The sequence below is a fragment of the Peromyscus eremicus genome, chromosome 2 (genome assembly GCF_949786415.1).
Source record: "Peromyscus eremicus chromosome 2, PerEre_H2_v1, whole genome shotgun sequence".
Lineage (NCBI taxonomy): Eukaryota > Metazoa > Chordata > Mammalia > Rodentia > Cricetidae > Peromyscus > Peromyscus eremicus.
Window position 1 is genome coordinate 130,990,177 of NC_081417.1, and position 20,117 is coordinate 131,010,293.

The 20,117-nt window shown below is 53.7% G+C and overlaps 1 protein-coding gene across 1 annotated transcript in view; it reads right to left on the reverse strand.

The window, feature by feature from the left end:
- The window catches only part of Ptprf (protein tyrosine phosphatase receptor type F), an 84,813-nt gene that overhangs the window by 42,835 nt on the left and 21,861 nt on the right, over positions 1–20,117 (reverse strand). Inside the window, exons 6-7 of the mRNA XM_059254847.1 lie at positions 8,753–8,941; positions 268–378 (exon numbers count right to left, since the gene is read on the reverse strand). Coding sequence (XP_059110830.1) covers positions 268–378; positions 8,753–8,941 — 300 coding nt within the window. The remainder of the gene's footprint in view (positions 1–267; positions 379–8,752; positions 8,942–20,117) is intronic.

The following is a 20,117-nucleotide window of genomic DNA, read 5'->3' on the forward strand; positions in this document are numbered from 1 at the left end:
TGGCAGCTGCGGGTACTGCCCAGTGGGAGCTACGGAGGTGGTGGCTGCGGGTACTGCCCAGTGGGAGCTACGGAGGTGGTGGCTGCGGGTACTGCCCAGTGGGAGCTACGGAGGTGGTGGCTGCGGGTACTGCTGCAAAAGAGGTGGGAAGGAAAGGCAGGCCGCCGAGTCCCTCCAGTGTCTGCCTCAAAGTCTCCGGGCCGCATGCCTGGCAGGTGAAGCTTGGCTCCAAGGTGACGACAGAGCCAGGGGTGGCCGAGTTCTTACCTCTCACATACAGGTTCGCGGGGGCCGAGTAGCGTGTGCCCGCCGGGTTGGTTGCCACACACTCGTACTTGCCTTGGTCAGACTCCTCGCTGCTCTCGATCTGCAAGGCACCTGTGAGGACACAAGACAAGAGGTCAGGCACGGTCCACGCTGAGTGTGGCCTGGAACACGGAGGCCCTGACGACATGTGTAGCCCCAGCGGCTGCGGCTCACCTGGGCCACAGCCTAGGGCCTGTGTGGCTTCCAGGAAGCTCTTTCTGATAAGCCAGGTCCCTCTAAGCAAGAACCAAGAACTCGTACTTTGAAGCAAGATGTCCTTACTACCCAGGAGCTGTCCACAGAGTGCTCGTCACTGTCCCAAGAGTCCTCAGGCCTGCTTACCAATAATCATGCCTATCAGTTTTCTTGTCCCAAAGCCTAGAACCCACAGGCCTAGAAATTCCTAAACAGGCAATGTCCTTGTCTGCAAGAGCCTGAGACACTATCACCTACTTGGAAGGGGCTTGCCTTGGGGCTTGGTGCCCAGCAGCCTCTGCCCCACACTCCCACCGGCTCCTCCCACCCCACCCCCACCCTGCCAGCCCCGCCCATTCCGGCTACCTTCCTCAGTTTGGTCCTGCTAAAGTGCTTCGACCCACCGAGGCTTCTGCATAATTCAGAAGGCTAATGGAGACTGGAGCTCCCACCCGGGCCAGCGCCCTAAGGGGCTGCTCTGGCCGCAGATGGACAGACAGGAGCCAAGACTGAGGGTGCGGGTAGCTGAAAAGACCCTCTACACGGATGTATGAAACTTGTGTTTGGGACCTGTCCTGTCAGGGCAAGTGAGTGAACCCCAAGGTGAAGGATCATGTACCCCTCCCCCTAGTGAAAGCATACTGGGCAAGCTATCTATGACAGAGAAACTCACAGGGCAAAGCACCATGCCCTTCCCTGGAACAATCTGACAGACAATTACACCCACACAGGACAGTCCAACGGACAGCTAATAACCCCCACAGGACACAGTCTGACAGAAAACCACCTCCTGCATGAACAGCTGGAACAGCTCTAAAGGGCTTCTTTCTCCACCCCAACTGACAATCACGCCCACACAGGACAGACAGAACCTGCCAGGCCCCACCTAACTGGACTGGACAGGAACCTCAGAGGGAATTCCAAGTTGTGTTCGCACAGCCCAGGCCTTGGGGTAGACACTATGAGTCTAAGCTACAGCTCCTTCAAAGCCTGCTCCTGCCTGCTCTTTCTATCACCACCCAGGGCAGCAGGAGGGGCTGTGAACACCAGAAGGTGAGGGCTGTAGGTAGAACAGGAGGGGATGCCACCAATACAAAAGAGAAAAGGGCTGGTCTCTCTCCATGGCCTTGACCTCAGCCTCCCGACGGGCATCAGAGCGTTTCAGAACACAAGCCAAATACCCAGCTCCTGCAAGAACAGCGCTGACTGGCAGCCAACGTGCCATGTTCATGGGATGAATGGACACAGCTACAGCAAACGTTCACTCAAGCAGGCACACATCAGGGCCCTGGCGAGTGGGGGTTGTCCAAGGTCAGCTCAACAGAGGTTTGGTGGAGACGGGTAGCTGGTGCCACAAGCTGAGGGTAGGAAATAGTGCCTGGTTTGGGGTTACAGACACCAGAAGGAAGAAACCCCCGTGACAAGAGTCTGGTCAGGAGACCTCTGCTGGCTAGTTATTTTTGTCATAAGCTGGTCATGTGGAAAGAGGGAACCTCAATTGAGAAAAAGCCCCCATTGGACTGGCCCGTAGACAAGCCTGTAGGATGTTTTCTTGATTAACAATTGATGTAGGAGGACCCAGCTCACTGTGGGTGTGCCAATGCTGGGCAGGTAGTCCTGGACTGCACAAAAGGAAAGCAAGCTGAGCAAGCCATGGAGAGCAAGTCAGGAAGCAGCATCCTCCACTGTCCCTGCTCCTGCTGGAGTTCCTGCCCTGACTTCCTTCAATGGCAGACGGTAATGGGGACATGTTGACCAAATAAACCCTTTCCTCCCCAAAGCTGCCTTTGGTCATGGTGTTCTCACAGCAATAGAAAGCTAACTAAGACCCAATATAGACCCTGAGTCTATTTGTACACAGATGTCTCCAAATCTGACATTGACACCCAGACCCAGTAGCAAGGAAAGCAGGGTCAGCATGTGCTAAGTCCACGTGCAGGGAGATACAGAGAGAGGAGGGAACTGAGTCCTGTTGTCAGGGTGACAAGGAGCATTCCATGGGAGGCAACTACTCCCAGCCCCAACTTCTACCCTGAGCATTCTTAGTCTTGAACCAAGCAAGGGTCTAGATGTGCCCACAAATACTGACCAATGTGGGAAGAAAATTACAGGATAGAAACGGAAACTACCAATCTTCAGGTGACAAACTGTGTATATCCCCATTCTTGTTAAGTCTCAAGGCCCTGAAGGTGGCTGGCCTGGCTCCAATTCTAAGAGGAGGAGCTGGACTTGAGAGGTGGCTGAGTCACACTTGGACCCTGATCTTTAGGAGTCCAGCATCTATATTCTCACCAACAGGTTGCAGTGCCTATTACTTGAAGGCAGCTTGGAGGGACTGCAAGCTGACAGACAGGTCAAGTGCCCTAGCTTTGGATGGGTCTCTTTATTTCCCTACCGCCATCTGAAACAGTCTAGAATCTCTAGTCCCTGCTGCTGAAGATGTACAGGGGAGGACCCTCATTTGACCCCAGGACCGAGATAGTAGACTTTAAGAAAAAGGAAGCTCTCAAGAAAAAGGCCAGACTTGGTCGTGCTCCCCAACCTTATAGGAGTGTCTCCATCTATGCCAGCCTTAGGGACAGGCTAGGCTTCACTATGGGAACCAAATGGATCCGTTCTTTGGGGCTGGCTGGCCTAGAAGGGCTGGGGAGCAGGGTTCGCCATCCTGGGTGCTCTCAGCCGCTAATCTCCACAATGCAGACTTGTAATGAATGAGTCCACAGGAGGGAATGATTGAGAGTGGAGGTGTGTGGTGGCCGGTGGTATTGTGGGGCTGGAGCTGGAGATGAAGAGACTGGAGAGGTCGGGATGGGAATGGGGAGGTGACGGACTGGACGGGATGGAGTGGAGGTGACCGACGGCGACAGTAGTGGTGTGGCGTGGTGTGGTGTGGCATGGGAGATGCACGGACAGCATTCTTACCTCTGATTGGTGAACCACCTGGTGAGGTAATTTGAATGCAAATAAGATCAGAGAGAAACATTAGTACAAAAGGAAGGAAAGCCACAAAAGCCAAATCAGATCAAACAAAACACTAGAAAGGGCCTTAACTATACGGAGAACCTGAGGCATCAGTTTAGGTGACTCAGGTGTCGTGTGAGTAAGCACCAGGCTGGGCCAAGCTGAGTGTGGGTGAAGCATGTCCCCTGGGTCAATGGCACTGCTCTGAGGAAGTGGAGGGCAAGAGGAGGTGTCAGGAAGAGTCAGGAAGGCAGGACTGGGCTCCTGTGACCCTTGCTGGCTGGGCTGATGGAGGGGAAGGGGAAGAAAAGAGGTAGCACCCGCCCTAAAGATCACCCAATCCCATGGCTAAGAGTTCGAGGACAGCACTCACCAAAACAAAGGCAGGGCACTTAAGCCTTGGGTGAAAACCAGGGTTAAGGGAAGAGCTCACATAGGTTACCACGGACCAGGGCTCCCCAAACAGACCAGTCCTGGCATCCAACAGCGGATGGGTGGGACTCAGTCAGCTCACAGCCCAGTGGCTGACAGCCCATAAAACCCACCTGACCCTATTAAGGCCAGCGTGATTGGAGTTCCCCAGCCTATCTGGTGAGAGGCAGAAGGCCAGCACCCACCCCTTGAGTGTCTGCTGCCTCAGAGCCCTGGGATCAGCAGCCAAGAGGGACAGGCACTTCCAAAGCCAGGTCTATTATGAGGCCTGAGCAGGTTTGCCTTCCAACACGTGCCTCTCCTGAGACTCCCACTTCAACCACTGGAGCCAGGAACCTGTAGACAGACCCAGATCCAAGTCTACCCACCCTCTGGCTCGTTTGGCGGGGGTGGGTTGGAAGTGTTCAGGGCCACAGATCAGTTCCTGTCTTCCTGAACTTGGCAACACCCACCTGGAAAAATACCCATCTCTATGCACAATGAGGAAACACAGGCCTGGAAACATTAAGAGGCTTAGGTGCGAGGCAGCAGGATCTGGCTAGTCTAACTCGGGGCCTTCCCACTGACCACCTAGACAGGGAAGACAGAAGGAAAGGGGGTGGCGGGGACAGGAGTGTATGCGACAGCTAAGTGAAAAGAAACATTATAGCAATTCTCCACGTGTAGTCCACGTACAGGTCTAGTGGGGGGGGACCCCCTGAGAACCTTTTAGGGGGTCCACTAGAATAAAACCTACAGTCAGTTTATCCAATACTTAGACCAGGGTTGGTGGAGTACCCCTGTAATCTTAGCACTTGGGAGGCTGAGATAGGATGGCTGTGGCAAGTTTCATGACAGGCTGGACTATATAATGAGTATCACGCCAGCCAGGGCCACACAGTGAAGACCTTGCTTCAAAAACAGAGAAATAGTTATTGGTCTTATTCAGCCTCTTTCTCTCATGAATATACAGTGGTATTTCCTGGAGGGCGCACAACCTGTAGTATCATAACAGGCTAAATGCAGCCCCATTTAAGCTCAACATTAACAACGAGGCTTTTCTTACTAAATATATTTTAGTTTTAGAATATATAATTATCTTTTATTTTAGAATGTTATGTTAACACTTAATAGCTTTTAAATGATTTAAAAGTAATTAGTAAATATTTAAAAATTTTCCATCTTAAATATCTAGTATAGTAAACATCAATAGGTATAATCCAGATAAGCAAAACCACCTTAAGGTCCTCTGAGTTAAAGTTAGGAATACTAAGAGCAGAAAGTTGACAACCACTGATCTCCTGTGGTCTAGGCCAGGGGTTGCAGTGTATGCAGTGTATCCAGCACACTGGAACTCTGAGTCTGTAGCTTCTGCTTTTCTAGACCTAACCTACTGACTTCTCAGAACCATACTCTGCCTGCCAGACGGAGAATCTGTCCTTTTCACTTCACTAGACAGGTATACGGGACTGAGGGGCCCCCCAAGAGTCAGCCTCCCCAGGAAATTCATGCCAATGAGCTCAGAAATTGTAATCACACACTGACTGTACCCTTCTGGAAGACCCGGCCAAACACAGATGGATGGGCCTTCTAGCCAGAGGTAAGGCCAGCCAGCAGAATGAGAAATTACAAGCGTCTCACCAGAGAGGTCAAAGGCCCCTGCAGCCAGAGCCGTCATCCCTGCTTGCCACCACTGGGTGGTGGGCATGTAGAAGGCTCGGCTGGCTCTGTGGGTCAATGAGCGTGCTCTCTACAGTGGCATACTCAGGCTATAAGGAAGCACAGGAAAGTCCTGTTCAGGCTGGGCAGAGCTTATGGGCTAAGAGCCCCCCCTCAGGACCCAGCCTTGGATCCCATGGAGAGGTGCGGCTGCTGCAGCTATGGTTCTGTCACAGCCACAGTAGGCCACTCTTTCTGCATTTGTCCTTCTTGGGCCTGCCTCAGGTCTCAAGCTCAAGTGCCCAGGAGGCTGCTGCGGCAGCATATCACATCGCTGCCGCAGAAAAAAAGCCCCTCACGCAGAGCCGTGCACACTGCCAGCCCTTGGTCGGGGCCACACCATAGGTAGATGCACTATGGTTCAGGTCAGAATTACCAGAGGACTGTGGGGGACTGTGGGGACTGTGAGAGGGGCTGGGGTCTGGAGAGCAAAGGTCTGGAGCTCTGGTGGGATGTTACTGCTTCTCAGGCTCCAGGTTTAGCATATGCTGTTAGAAGGCACCGAGGTTACCTCCCAGCAGAGCTCCTAGACCCTAGTCTCCACAGGTGGGTGACCCTTTGACCTGTGGAAAGTAGATATGATAATCATGGCCTGTCCTACTTCAGAAAGGTTGCAAGAGACTCAGCAGTAATAAAGGCAGAGGAGCACTCCGTGAACTGTTGGTGATGTGAAACCCACAAGGGTCCTTGTAAATATGCAGTTTACAGGGGACACCCCACTCTCTGAAGGGATGTCTCCACACGGCTCCATCCTAAGCACTGGACACACAGGAACACCCGCCCCCAACACACACACCTATGATCTGTAAGTCACAGTTTCCTGGTAGCAGCAAAGGTCAAATGAGTAGACATCCTCTTCAGTGATAAGTCCCGAAGGTCAACAAAGTAATTCTCCAATGAAGATTTAGAGAACTGGGCATGGTGGGGAGGGGCACCTTGCCAAGCAAATCTCCCACATCCAGCCTAGGTAAGTAGGGCTGGACACAGACGGTGATAACTGTAGCTCCTGCGGGAGTAGCCAGAAGCTGGGTACAGGCTCCCAGTGGAGGAAGGGACAGAGATGAGAGGACCAGCAGGTGGGCAAGGATGGGCCAGTGTGGTCCCTACAAGTGGGGAAATGGCGGGAGGCAGGAACAGAGCCTTTACCATAAACCTGACGGCAAACTGTCACTCACTGTGTGGCTACTTTTGTAAGATGGGAAGACTGATAACGAAGTTAATTTAACTGAGGTCACAGTGCTAATAAGGGTGTATATAGATAGGACAGGTGAGATAAAGCGGGCCATGTGGCCAGGGTGCCTTGACCAGGAGCACGTATTTGACCATGCAGGCAGGGTCAAGGGTTATAAGCCCAGGGTCCAGCATAGCATGGCTTTCATAGTCTAGGAAAAAGATGAATAGACAATACCATCAGCTGCTAGAGGACACAGTTTTCAGAGAGATCCTGGAGGCAGGGAGAATAGTGGTGTTCCGGGATAAGACAGAGTTAACAGAAAGGGAAGAGGGGACCAATTTGAGAGCCACACGGTGATACATGGAGAGGATGTGTGGTTCCTTACTGGACAGAGTGCTGGGTCTCTTTCAGGTTAAGGGGTGGGGAGCTGCCACTCATGGAGAAAGGGTCAGTGGGAGCAGGGCATGGCTGTTTGTAAAGGAAGTCATTGTCCGTCCAGGACAGGGCGACATCCGGAAGGCATTGAAGGGGGGCCCTGGAGCTCACACAAGACGTCTGGGCTGTGCTGACCAGTAGGGGCACAGATAAGGAGGTACCACAAAGATGAGGCTGGTAGGCCTCCAGCACTAAGGGTAACAGGGCAGCTAGAGGCCAGTCATGGGTGGTAAAGCCAAAGGAAGGCAGGAGGGTTTGCTCAAGAAGGAGGACAAGGAGGAAGAGGCCTGAGCAGTATCCAGTGGAGTGACGGGCAGGAGAGGGGTGGTACAGGGTCTGGCAGTAAGCACTACATAAATACTTGATGAACAAATGCTGGAGACATCGGGCCTTCCCAGAACTGCTGCCTGCCACAGACAGTCAATGCCATTCCGGGGAGGAGTCAGGCCTGTAGGGAGGACCGTCTGGCAGCATGGGGAACCTGCCCGGGGCACCCATGAGCAAATGCAGGGGAGCCGAGCCATGCCGGCCGCTGCGCTGGGCTGGGCAGCAGCCACAAACGCTGCCGGACCATTTCCTGCCTTGATTATGGCTGTTTTAATTAACTGCACTACAGCTGCCTCCATCTTGTTGAGTTTTAATTAAATTAAATGAGCTAACACTTCGTGGGCTGTCTCAGGCGGCCGTGGCTGGGGCCGGAATCCTGCCCTGCTGGGTGGCTCATCACTCTCTCTTCTCCCTGGGCACCAAGATGGTGTGGGCCTGACGGGAGAGGCTGGGGAGGAGCTGGGAGGGGAGTGGTGGGCACCTCTGAAGCCAGCAAATCCCCCAAAGAGGCAGTCACATCCTTCATGATGGTGACATCACAGCTGATGGACAGCGGGAGTTCAAGCCAACAGTGGCCTACCTTCCCCCAACCAGCAGGACTTTTGGAGCCAAGTCTGTGGATCTATCCTGAGCTGCTCGAGGATGTAGAATGCAGCCCAGCTGATTCTGAGCCTCCTTTCCCACCCACTCCATCCCCACAAAATCAGAATCAATTTTCTTGGCGGGGAGCCTCACAGGCAGATCGATCAACGGGGCGACACCTCCCTCCTGGTCACAGTGGCATCCTTGTTCCCAGGGCTCCAAGGTGGCTCGATTGAGATATCCATAGGAGACAGGTGGCTCTGGTGGCCAAAGGACAGAGGCAAATCCCCCTAGTTTCAGGATCTTAAGGTCCATTTGATGCCTGATGAATCAACATCACTGGCTCCTTCCCCAGAAACCCTTCCTGCCTAGAGAAACAGAGACGCAGGCTGGGCTGTGGGAAAAGTAGGAGATGAAAACCCAGGGGTACCTTCTTCAGGCCAGCCATGCTGGCATGCCACGCAGAAGGGTCAGGACAGCACCTGCCACCACATCCTCTTCCCTAGGCAAGATTTGGTCCATGACATTGGGAATGATGCTCAGTCTGCCTTAGAAACCTCATCCCCCCAGCCCCTAACTGGACTATGCTGGAAGGTGTCCTCCCCGAGGTATTCGTGGCGCCTAACTCTGCCCTCGGCTCACCTGAGCGCAGCTGCTTGATGCGGCCGTTGCTGGAAGCAGGGTCCACAGGAAGGAAGTCTTTGAACCATGTGATCTCAGGGTCTGGATTCCCACCAGCTGCGCACAGCATGGTGGCCGTCCGAGCCTTCTCCACCACCTTCAGCTGAGGCCCCATGTCGATGGTCGGGAACCCCGACGGCAGCTGGTCCTCTGCAGACAAAGGGTGACATTTGGACCTTAGGACTGGCTCTGCTCGTTCCTGAAGGCCTCTCTGCATAACTGCTCCCAACTTCCGGGTTAGCTGGGACCCACAATACCCTTCTCTTTCCCACCCCGGAATTCTAAGCATGAGCCCTACCCCAAATGAGTCGTCAAGAGACCTAGGTCCCTTTTGGTAAGGCAGGGAGGGGCTGCAGGAGGGCCCGCACCACCACATCCCTGCTGGGGAGTTTCCAAGTCTGGGAAGCACAGACTGAAGACATCAGCACTTATCTCTCTAGGTCCTGGGAAGAACAGAGATCAATTCTCTGCTGGCTGCAGCAGAAAGTGCTATTCGGACACCGGGCTTGGGCGGCAGGGGAGATAGAGCTCCCAATGCATCAACAGCCACAACCCCACCCGAGGCTCTGTGCTTGTCCAGCCTCCACTTCCTTGTCAGCACACGTGATGTCCCTCCTTGGCCTGCATCCCTTCAGCTCTGCCATGTGGCGGAACCCCAGGTCACTGACCCTGGGCACCTTGCCCTATTGATGAACTAACGCTAGTCTTGCCTCTGACCATCCTCTACTGAAGCCTTGACCCTTAGCCTTCTTTCTCACTCAAACCTGACCCTGAGAACCCTGATAAGGCCTAAGGACCATGTCTGAGTTTGTGCTGGCTAAGAAGACAAAAAACAAAACAAAACACAAAACAAAAAAAAACCTGGTTTTCCCTCTCAACTTTTCCTAGAGTTGGCGACTCGGAGGAAATCACCTCCATTTGACCCATTCCCACCTCACCTGTTCCTGAAGCAGTCCTCATGGGCTGAGGCAAAGCTACCCAACCCTCGCCTTTCAGAAGCACCAAGAACTGGGAAGACAGGTGCTGGAGCAGTGTAGACCATGGGGGACTTGTAAGGATTCTGTATAGGCGCAGCTGAGGGTCTTGTCTGGCACCTTATCACGTCATCAACGGACGACTGTGTCCCAGCCTCGAAAGCCTTAAAAGTCAGACATGCACCCCCACGTTCTCTCTCTCTGTGCCTCTCTGTTTCCTCTCTGCCAGGCCTGGCTTCTCCGTCCTATCCCCTCTTCTTCCTAATAACGCCCATTCTAACTCTGGTAGCCATGGCTCCTGACTCTTCCGCTGAACAACCAGCGCCATTTTCCTTTCAGAACACTCCTATCTCTACCACTACCCGCCCATCCCCTCTAGGGCCTGTGTGTGTTCTTTCCTCTGTTTTCCATGTGTCTACTGGGTTTAGGTGTCCACTGTGTAAAGACACCTTGAAGACTACATCAGAGAGAGAACACAGGGCACTGGGGAGTGCCTAACACAGAGCCTGCACCCAGTGACTGACTATTAGAAGTTATAATCAACCAGGCCTGAGCCACTGAGGCAGACAGGTACTGAACCATAGCCTACGATCCCTTTCCCATCCTAGGCTGCTAAGAAGTCCTTCCTACTGGAACAAAACCATCAAGTCTTCTCCAGAACTCAGCAGTCCCTCTCCTCTCCCCAAGCTTGGTTCTAGGCATACCCAATGAGGGCTCAGGGAACGTTTGCTCCGGGCCTCTGCACTTCCCTCTCACATGCCCAGCATGGGGTTAGCGTGTGGGGACATTTGTTGAGGACAGGCTCCCAAGCCAGGAAGACTCAGCCTCAGAAGGGAGAAAAGTAAAGGGCACCAGCTTTCCCCACTGACTCTGGAGACCCAAGAGGGACAGCTAGGGGCACACATGAGATGAAGCCGGAGGAGTCACAGCAGGCAGAGGAGCCCCATTAAAGCTGCAACTTCCGGGGACATCCTAGAAGGGTGTCTGGCCTGGGGCACAGGAGAACTCTCAGCATGGCCCCTGACTTCCCAGGCTTGCCCAGGAACTGGTTATACACTCCCTGCTCACAGCCCTATAAATTCTAGATGTAAACACCGGGTCTCCTTGGCTCTAACTACGATCCCACAGTGCCCTGACTCTCAGCTCTGATTCTTGAAAGGGATTATATTAGACACGGGCAAGAGAACAGAAAGAGGGCGGGAGTGTGGCTGTGCAGGTGCACAGGTTCCTTTGGTCTGCTACCACTTGGAAGATAAGAGCAGGACCTGAGGCCTAGGGCACCCTCCCCACCCCTTCCAGCAGCTGGGAATGCTCCAGACTGACTAGAGCACCAAGCTTGTTCTTCCCAGCTCTTACTTCTACCTGCTTAAACAAATCGGGTGCAGGGTGAGGGGTGGCTAGGTCCTGCCAGAGCCAGAGCCCAGGAGCTATCTAGCCTTTATCACCTACCTGCCAGGAGGTACGGACCAAGAATGAAAGCAGTACAAATGCTTGCAGCCCTGTGTCCCAGGAATCTACTCTGAATTCTTGACACAGGGAAGGTCTTTGGGACCTACGCCAAATTAAGGACAATTAATTTTCCTCCCTCAATTATCACGCCCTCAAATGGCTTGTCCTTGGCTCAGATCATCCCTCAGGCACCACCGCCAAAGCCTAAAACCAGCGAGTGTAAAGAGCTGTCTACTGAACAGCAGGACCCAAAAGCCAGTCCCTGGTGCCAACTAGGCTCCCAGGCAGTAATGGGAAGGCTGCTTTTCCCTGCCCCCCTGCCCCCCTGCCCCTGGGGCGGGGGAGTGAGTCCCACAGGAGACTCCAGCCCCTCAAGGCTGACCTGATGCTGGAGCCTTAAGCATGTTCACACCAGTTAAGGACAATAGATATTTCCCAGATGCCTGTGGAGTGACTGGCCCCATATGGGTTAGCATGACTGACACGCTTGCCACCTTGACCCCCCCAGTACCACCAGAGCTGTGTCTAGAGCAGTCTGAACCACTCAGGTTAATGACCAGGGCAAATTTCTCAAGAGGATGTCACACTGTCACTTCCAACCCATCAACAACTGAGAAAACTGAGGCCTGTGGACACGAGGGATAAAAGGTTTCAAGCATGAAGCATTCACTCTTTTGCAGGTACCCTCTAAAAGCTTTACAAAATGACAATCTTTACCAAAACCCTACGAGGCATATGAGCAAATGGGGACTTGGCAGAAATCTAGAAACCCGCCCAAGGTCACTCAGTTAAACTGGAGGTGGGGCTTAGAGGGAAGCAGGTGGTAAGACCCAGGTGCTTTAGCCAGCAAGCATGAAAAGGTGGGCAGGGCAGGGCAGGGGAAGGGGAAGGGAGGGGCATCCCTGGGGGAACCACGCCCTTCCCCCTTTCTACACCCTCAACTGGCTTCCGGCTCTGGGCTCCACTGCAGACCCCCCATGCACACATGCCCCTGCGTTTTCAGGTGCTGCAAACCCAAGTCCAATGTTTCTCACATGTGGACACCCCTGGCATGCACCCATGTTCCACAGGCGGGGTGCACGGGTCATGCTATATAGCCCCAACAAACGCGTCCTGCCAGCCCAGGGGCTGCTAGCGCGGGAGGGCCCCTCCCCCATCCAGGCCACCCAGTAACCATGGCGACGGCGGAGAGGCGGGTGCCACGGTGGAAGGGCTGTGCGCGCGCTTGTGTCCGAGCGGGCACGCGCCTCCGTGTCCAAGTCCTACTGGGCGCCGCCTTTCACGCCCCCGCTTGGGCGGAACAGCCGCGCCCCCACCCTAGACCCTGCTGGGGGGGGGTGCTCCCCCTTAAGCATTCCAGCTCCACCGACGCAGCGCACCCAGCTCCCGCCTGCCAGGGTCCATCCAGCACAGTGCTGTAAGTTGCCTCTGCATATACAGTCCGCAGTGTCAGCCAGACTCTCTACTGCGCCTAGGGTCCCCATAGCAGAAAGAAACCCACTGAGGCTTTGGGGGACTTTGGAGAGGCACCAACCGGGTAGCCTAAGCCTGGACAGCCTCCACACATAAGCAGCAAGTAGGATCAATGGAAAGTCTGCCCCACCCGCACAAATCTGTGCGCCTAGAGCGAGCGTTCAAGTGTTCATGAATGGCTCCTGCACCCAACTGTGCTCCGCTTTAGATACTGTACTTGGGAGACCTAACCCCTTCCCTGGAGAGGTCCTGGTAGTCTCAGAGATGAGAGGGCATGTGGGAGGGCGTGTCTGAGGATGGGGGGGGGGGCGGAGAGGGAGCATGGTTTAGATCCCTCAGCAGTAGAACTAATCTGTGTGACTCCACCTCTCATTTGCTATCTTGGTGACTTCCTGGAGGAAGGGGGATCAAGAATGTATATGGGAGTCAGAGAGCTTTCCTTGCATGTTGCCTGAGTAAAGACTACAAGGAGGATGGAGGAACAATAAATAAGCAAGGTGAATCTGGGGGTATGTATTGGAGTTCTGAGAGATGAGGACAGGGTAGGGGTGGGTGGGGAAGTTTAGACCGACAGGCTGCAAGGACTAGGGGAAGGAGGCTGCTGAAGGCCCCCTAGAGAGCACACACAGGTCTCTTTGTCCAGCTCAGCCTGGGATGCCTGGGGCGGAGTCTGGGCCAGAGGCAGGGGGCTGCACCAGGGAAGCTAACAGATGCTTTAGAGGGGAAGGGGTGGCGGTAGGGGCAAGCCCCAGCACCGTCTGTCAGTGAGACCTCTTCACCCATGTTTACCCAGCTTCACGGCATCTCTGAATACAGGCACATATGCGCATGCACACACCCAGGCTCCCTGGGGTGGTACCGTCTGTGCGGCTGACCCCTCCTCTGTGCATGAGCATATCACCCTGTCCCTGAACACACAGACACCTTAGAAACATGCACAGCCAGGGACCTAGAGAACTACATGGAGAAAGAGACAGGTGCAAAAATAGCAACCTCCATGTGCATGTGGAGGGGCATCTGCAGTGACAAGCACCTGTGGAAACACTCCTGCAAGCAGATCCAGAGGCGGTATGCGCAGAGATTGTGAAGACATGCAAAGCCAGGAGAGGCACATATGCTAAGATACGTGCACCTGGAGACACAGGCAAAGACCAAAACCATGCAGGAACCTCTGTGGGTGGCCAGGCCCACCCTGCCTTTTGGACACTCCAAGGAAGCCCAAGGACACCTCAGTCCTGTCCCCAAAGCAGCTCCATCCTCAGCGAAGGCAGGGTCAGGACAGCAAGCCCTCCCAAACCTCTAAGCTCTCATTCTCAGGGCCTAGCCGCACTGCACCCCACCCCCAGGCTCCCAGGCAGTAAGGGGGGCCTGAGGGGCCTCAGGGCCCATCTCCCTTCGCAGCTTTCAGTCTCGACTTTCAGCTGTTTTTCCAAGAGAAAACTCCCACCTCTTCTAGCACTCAGATTTCATCAAACTTGGCATCTTAAAAGCCTGTTTTGTTTTTGAGTCTGAGCTGTTTGGGGCCTGTCGGCAGCCAGGGCCTCCCCCTCTTAGTAACCCCCCCTCCCCTGGGCTTCCCTGGCACTCCACATCGTCCTACTCAACCTGGCAGGTGAGGCCTCCTCCCCACCATGCATACACAGTAAACCCAGTGGCCACTGCCTGGTCCCCACATTTTAGTTCCTGGCTCTGGCTATGCTGGACTCTCTCCCTCCTGGGGTTCTTCTACCCGGGTTCTGCTCCATGAATACCCTTTTTAACCATTTACCTCTCTAGGTTCAGGCCTTGCTCCCTGTCACTCCAGACCACTGACAGCCTCCCACTCGCTCTTCAGCCCCCTGCGGCCCTGCTGCCTCCCCCGCCTCTTCCCATGGCATGCTTGCCAAGGTCAGCGACAACTCCAGAGCTAAATCCAAAGGCCAGTGCCCAATGCTCATCTTGCTTGGCTTCACCACCTTCCAATGCCTCCCTTGTTCCTGGCTTCCCTCTTATCTCCCAAGAAGCTCCTCCCAACAGCCAAAGTCAGCTCCCGGGATTCTTCTGCCTTGGCTTCTCTGCTTTCCCGATCCCATCTCCAGCGGCCCTCAAGGGTACCAGGCAAGCCCATATATACATCCTTCCTTGAATGCCTGCACATACCTGACTTGACAGTTTTCAAATTAGACTTATCCACTCACCCTCTCAGACCTGGGCCTCCTCCTGTATTTCAATTTTAGAAAATTGGTACCACCCAGTCCTGGACCTGGAACCACGAACCCAGAGCCACCTGGGCCCTCAGAGCGAGGCAGCTGGGCAGGATGCTACCTAGCATGCTCTTCATCTCTCTCCCTTCCTCGACTCACAACAAGGGTCAGGGCAATACTAGCTCTTGCCTGGACTGACCATGTCTTCCTCCCACTGCTGTGACACACTTCCACCCACTCTGCACCAACAAGGACTTCTCTGAGACACGAATCTGGTCATGCCATCCCTCTTAAACCCTTCCTTCCCCGGGGCAACCAGGATGAGGATACCTTACCGAGGATGGAGAATATATATCCAGGGGCATCTACAACCTCCAACTTTCAGTTATTTCTAGAGTCGCGGGTTCAGCCCATGGTCACAAGCCAGGGGAAAAGGGAAGTAAGTACAACGAGTCCCACAGGCCTGAGGGACACCTGTGACCAGAGGGATTGAGAGCTAGGTTAGGCACAGGGGAAATGTTAGTGCTCACCACTAACACAAGAGGCTAACCCCATGGCATAGGAGGATCCATTCAAAAAGAAGTTCACTGGGGTCCTTGAAGACTAGATGAACTGGAAAAGATTAGAGGATTCCAGGGACCAAGAAACGCAGGGGCTGACCTTCCAGCTGCCACTACTGCCCTACTCCAGCAGTGCCTTCCCATCTCAAAATGGGGCCCAAACCTCCATAATCTAGCTACGGTACTCACATCTGCATGGTTCTGAAATCTACTGTGGTCACTCGAAATGGAGGTTAGGTCCCAAAGGCTGCTGGGCCAGAGGCATGTTAGTGCCACTGCTGCCAGGGGAGAACAGAGGCTGCCTGGGGTACGAGATTCAGGGCTTTCTACAGTAGCTCTTTACCCAAATCTTTCCACCACGAAGGAGTAGAAAGGCTTAGCGCAGGAAAGGGGGTAGAGCAGGGAAAGATGACTCCTAGGAGAACATTCTCATCCTGCCCAGCCCAGGCAGGACATCTAGGGACAGGACCATAGTTTGCTCATCATACTGTGTGTGCGTTAGGGGTGTGTGTGTGTGTGTGTGTGTGTGTGTGTGTGTGTGTGTGTGTCTATCTCAAGAAGCTATTCACCACACTATAGCCTCAGAGCCTACTGTGTGTGCATTAGGGGTGTGTGTGTGTGTGTGTATCTCAAGAAGCTATTCACCACACTATAGCCTCAGAGCCTACCAGGTAAGAGCAGGTGCATAACCCAAGATCCACTGTTACCTGAAATACCCTTGACCCTGGCCATTGCCTCACAGCCTGCCTTCCAGGTGGGCAATATCAGACATCCTAGCTGGATCCCTGGGCCAAGGGGCATAAGGGTCACAGTCCGGCCCACTTTGCAGACACAGGGGCCAGATGGAAGCAGGCAGAAGGACAAGAGGGCTGGGGTGGGGGAGGTCCTAAATCCTCCTCCTGGCTTGGTTACAGAAGAACTGCTGAGGTCCACTGTGGCAGATGCCCGTAATACTGTAGCATCACCACGCTGCCCAGCAGCCATGGCTGTCCAGCCGTCCGACTGCCCAACAGACCCAAGCAGAGACTTCATGGAGTCCCAGAGACGACAAATCTGAATACAACCCCCTTGACTTCCCGCTGGCACCAGACTGACCCTACACATCCAGCTCAGGCTGCTGACTCTCTCACAGTTCACAAAGCTAAGGTATGATACCATCTGCTGCAAACCTTGTGTCACACACACACACACACACACACACACACACACACACCACGGCCACCGCTACCACCACCTGCCATATGCATCCCACAATCCAGAGACTGCCTGCTGTGCACACGTGCATGTGTTACACATCCTGCTGCACACATAGCCCATAAAGTACACACCACCTGCTGACACATGCCCCTCCCCCACTGCCTGAGGCACACTCGTGCACAGATCCTGCTACACAGCTCCTTTTGTATGAAGTGCACTCCTGGTGTAGACAACACTTCACACAGGCTCACACCACACCACTGTGGGCACACCATCTGCTATGTCCATGAACAGACAAACACTTAAGCCCCTGAGCCTGGCCCCCAGGACAAGTCAGAAACAGCCTATTCAGCTCACAGGCTCTTCCCCCATCTTCCTTCGGGCATTCTGTGTCCCTTTCAGAACCTTCCCAGTTACTAAGGCTCCACCCACACCTCTGGTTGTCCAGCCTCCCCCTAGCGTGTTCCCCAACCATGGTTCTGCCGGGTCCGGACTCCGCAACCCCTGGGGACTCTATGACCTCCAAACCGAGTTCACCACCCTCACCATCCCCCCCACTTCTGAAGGGAAAGCCCAGAATCAAGGCCTGGCTCCCCTCCCCCAACCCTCCCCTCCCTCGTGAGGGAAAATGTCAGATTCCCTGTCTCAGTGGCGGCAGCGGGCGGGTTGGAGGGGGAATGATTCAGCCACCGCCTCAAGAGTGCGGAGCGAGAAGAGCTTTTCCTGCCATTACCCGGCGAGGGAGAGGCTGGCGCGCTAATGGCTTCAATTACCACTCAGACAGGAACGCTGGGCGGCAGGCCCTGATACTCCTCACAGCCCAGGACAGGCCCGGCCCACCCCCTGCCAGCCGGTGCTGGACACCCCACCTTGTACCCTGACTGGGACATCGGCACACAGGCTGGCCATCCCAGGACAGTGGGCTAAGGGCTCACACAGCCACACCAGGAGTAACAGTCTTGCTCCAACAGCAGCGGTCATGAGGGACCTGGCAGGGTAGTGTCCCCAGAGGCTGCAGTGGGAGTGGCCCGAGCTGGGCTGGGGCAGAATGAGTCAAGGGCAGAGGGCCCCCAAGGAAGTGTAATGCTGGGGTTCCCTTTTTAAGATACATTGATCCTGTACTTGGACCAGGCTCCCCAGGCATTCTCCAGCCACTCTGAAAGCTCTCTTGATGAGCAGGCTTACACCCTCGTGTGTTTGGAGGAGTACATGCTGTGTGAGACATGGGTAAGGGGTTCAAGCACTATTTCCTAGCCCCCAAGCCAAGTTCACCTCCTCACTGCTAAGCCTCTGTGGTGGCCTCACAATGGCACTGGCTCGCCTCTGGGGTCACCCCAGCACTCCAAAAAAAAGCCATCTTTTGCCTATTTTCTATACAGCTTTCCTGGCCCCCCTAGGAAGGAGGAATGGGGAGGAAATGGGGCCCGGTTGGTCTAGGATGCCTCTCTGAGGTCCCATCCCCTGACATTCCTTCCTGCCAGGCCTTAAGCTGGTCAAGGTTACAAAGACCAATAGGTCAGCATTTTGTCTTGCTGGTGCAGTGCTTCAGGAGCAGGAGGGGCCCGTGAGGCCCACAATTCCAACCACTCCATTGTAGCAGGGACCTGTCCCACACTTCATCAGACACCTTCTCGTCCCCAGAGGCATAAACATACACTCTCAAGCCAGGCCTGGGGATAAAAGTGTGTGTCTAGGACTGGGTTCCATCCCCAACACCACATAAAAATGAATAAGCCCTAATCCATGAGAAGAAACTCTTGACCAGAAAGGCCGTTCCTAATGGCAACCCTCTGCAAATGTGAGTTCTCTTCCCCAGGCCTGGAGAGACCCTTTAAAGCAGGAAGGTGCCAGGGCAGTGGGGACATCTGGGAGGAGTTAGCTTTCCATTCTCACAAGGAGACTGCTCCCCAGCCTGAGAGCCCCAGAAGATGCCCATCAGGACAGGGGCCGCAGTTCCTGTCTCTTAGACTCCACTCAAATGCTAGGCAGGGCACGGGCAGATGCCAACAGGTGGAAGTTGGGGCAGAAACACTTTTTCCTTTTGGTTCATAAAAGTGGAGAAATGGAGGTCAGAAATGACCAGAAGGAACCTCAGAGCCAATGATTCCATCCCAGTGCAGGCTGTCTGGGCTCCTGCTCCCCAAACGGGACGGATAGTGGGGCTAACACAACCCAGATGATGCCACATGGCAGCCGCTCAGGTGTCCAAGCTTCAGAATGTACAACTTCCAACTCCACTCACACCGAAATCCTGGGATGCACTTTACATTGTAGTTAGAGCTCCACACGAGCTTGGACAGTGGGTACTGCATCCTGGTTTCAAGATAGAATAAATGAGGTGGAGGCACAGTTCCCAGTCCAGGGTCCCTGTCTTAACCATTGTCATCTATGGCCCCTCTACAGGGGAGGGTCTGACACAGTTCTGTTAGAACCCATTGACTCTCACAAGACACACAGACGGAAGAATTACTGAATGGATGCATGTGTGAACACATAAAGCCAAAGCGTAGAAATGGCCAATGTGAAAAGATGTTCAACTGCTCTTGTAATCAAAGAAATGCAAATTAAATGGAGATGCCATTTTTTGCCTATTAACTTGGCAAAGATTTTTTTTTTAATGGTAATTTCCACTGCTGGTGAAGATGTGCAGGGAAGAGGCCCTCCCTCTTATGCTCTCCCTGGTAAGAATATAAACGGATACAATCCTCTAGAAATATTGAGAGCTTAAAAATGCATGTGCCCTCTGACTTAGCAATTCTACTCCATGAACCTAGAACATGGGAATGATCAGCAAAGTGACATTATCTTCAAGAACACGTATGACACCTTACTTATAAAGGCGAGAAGCTGAGCACAGACGCACCCAACAGAAAGGGAGCTAAATAAAATTAGGGTGCTTCCATGGGACAGCTTACCCACAGCCATTAAAAATAATGATGCAGAAGAATATTTAATGGCAAGGAAAATGTTCACAATACATGTTTTTTTTAAGCAACAGCTGGGGGATGGCTCCATAAAGGACCCGCTGAGCGAGCATGAAGGTTGAATTCACTTTCCTAGCACCCCTGTAAGGAGCTAGGCAGGGCTGCTCAGTGCCTGGAACCCCAATGCTAGGAAGGGCAGGTAGAGCTAGGTGGATTCCTAGAGCTCCCCAGCCAGCTAGGCTAACCCAATAGGTGAGCTTCGGGTTCAGTGAGGGAGCGTGTCTAAAAAGCCCCGAGTTTGCCCTCTAGCACGGGAAAAATCAAAACAAAAGCCCCAAAGTCACGGAATAGTGTGTGATCACTATTCTGTTTATATATATTAATACAAATGTATGTACACACATATACAAACCTTACACACAGTAAATGGGCCACCAAGAAACAACCAACAGCAGTAGAGGCAGGACAGTAAGAGATCGTTATTTCTCCCTATGCACGAGCCTATACTTCTCAATTTTTTAACCGTGAACAGATATTGGTATTGCATTTCAAAAAGAAAGCAACAA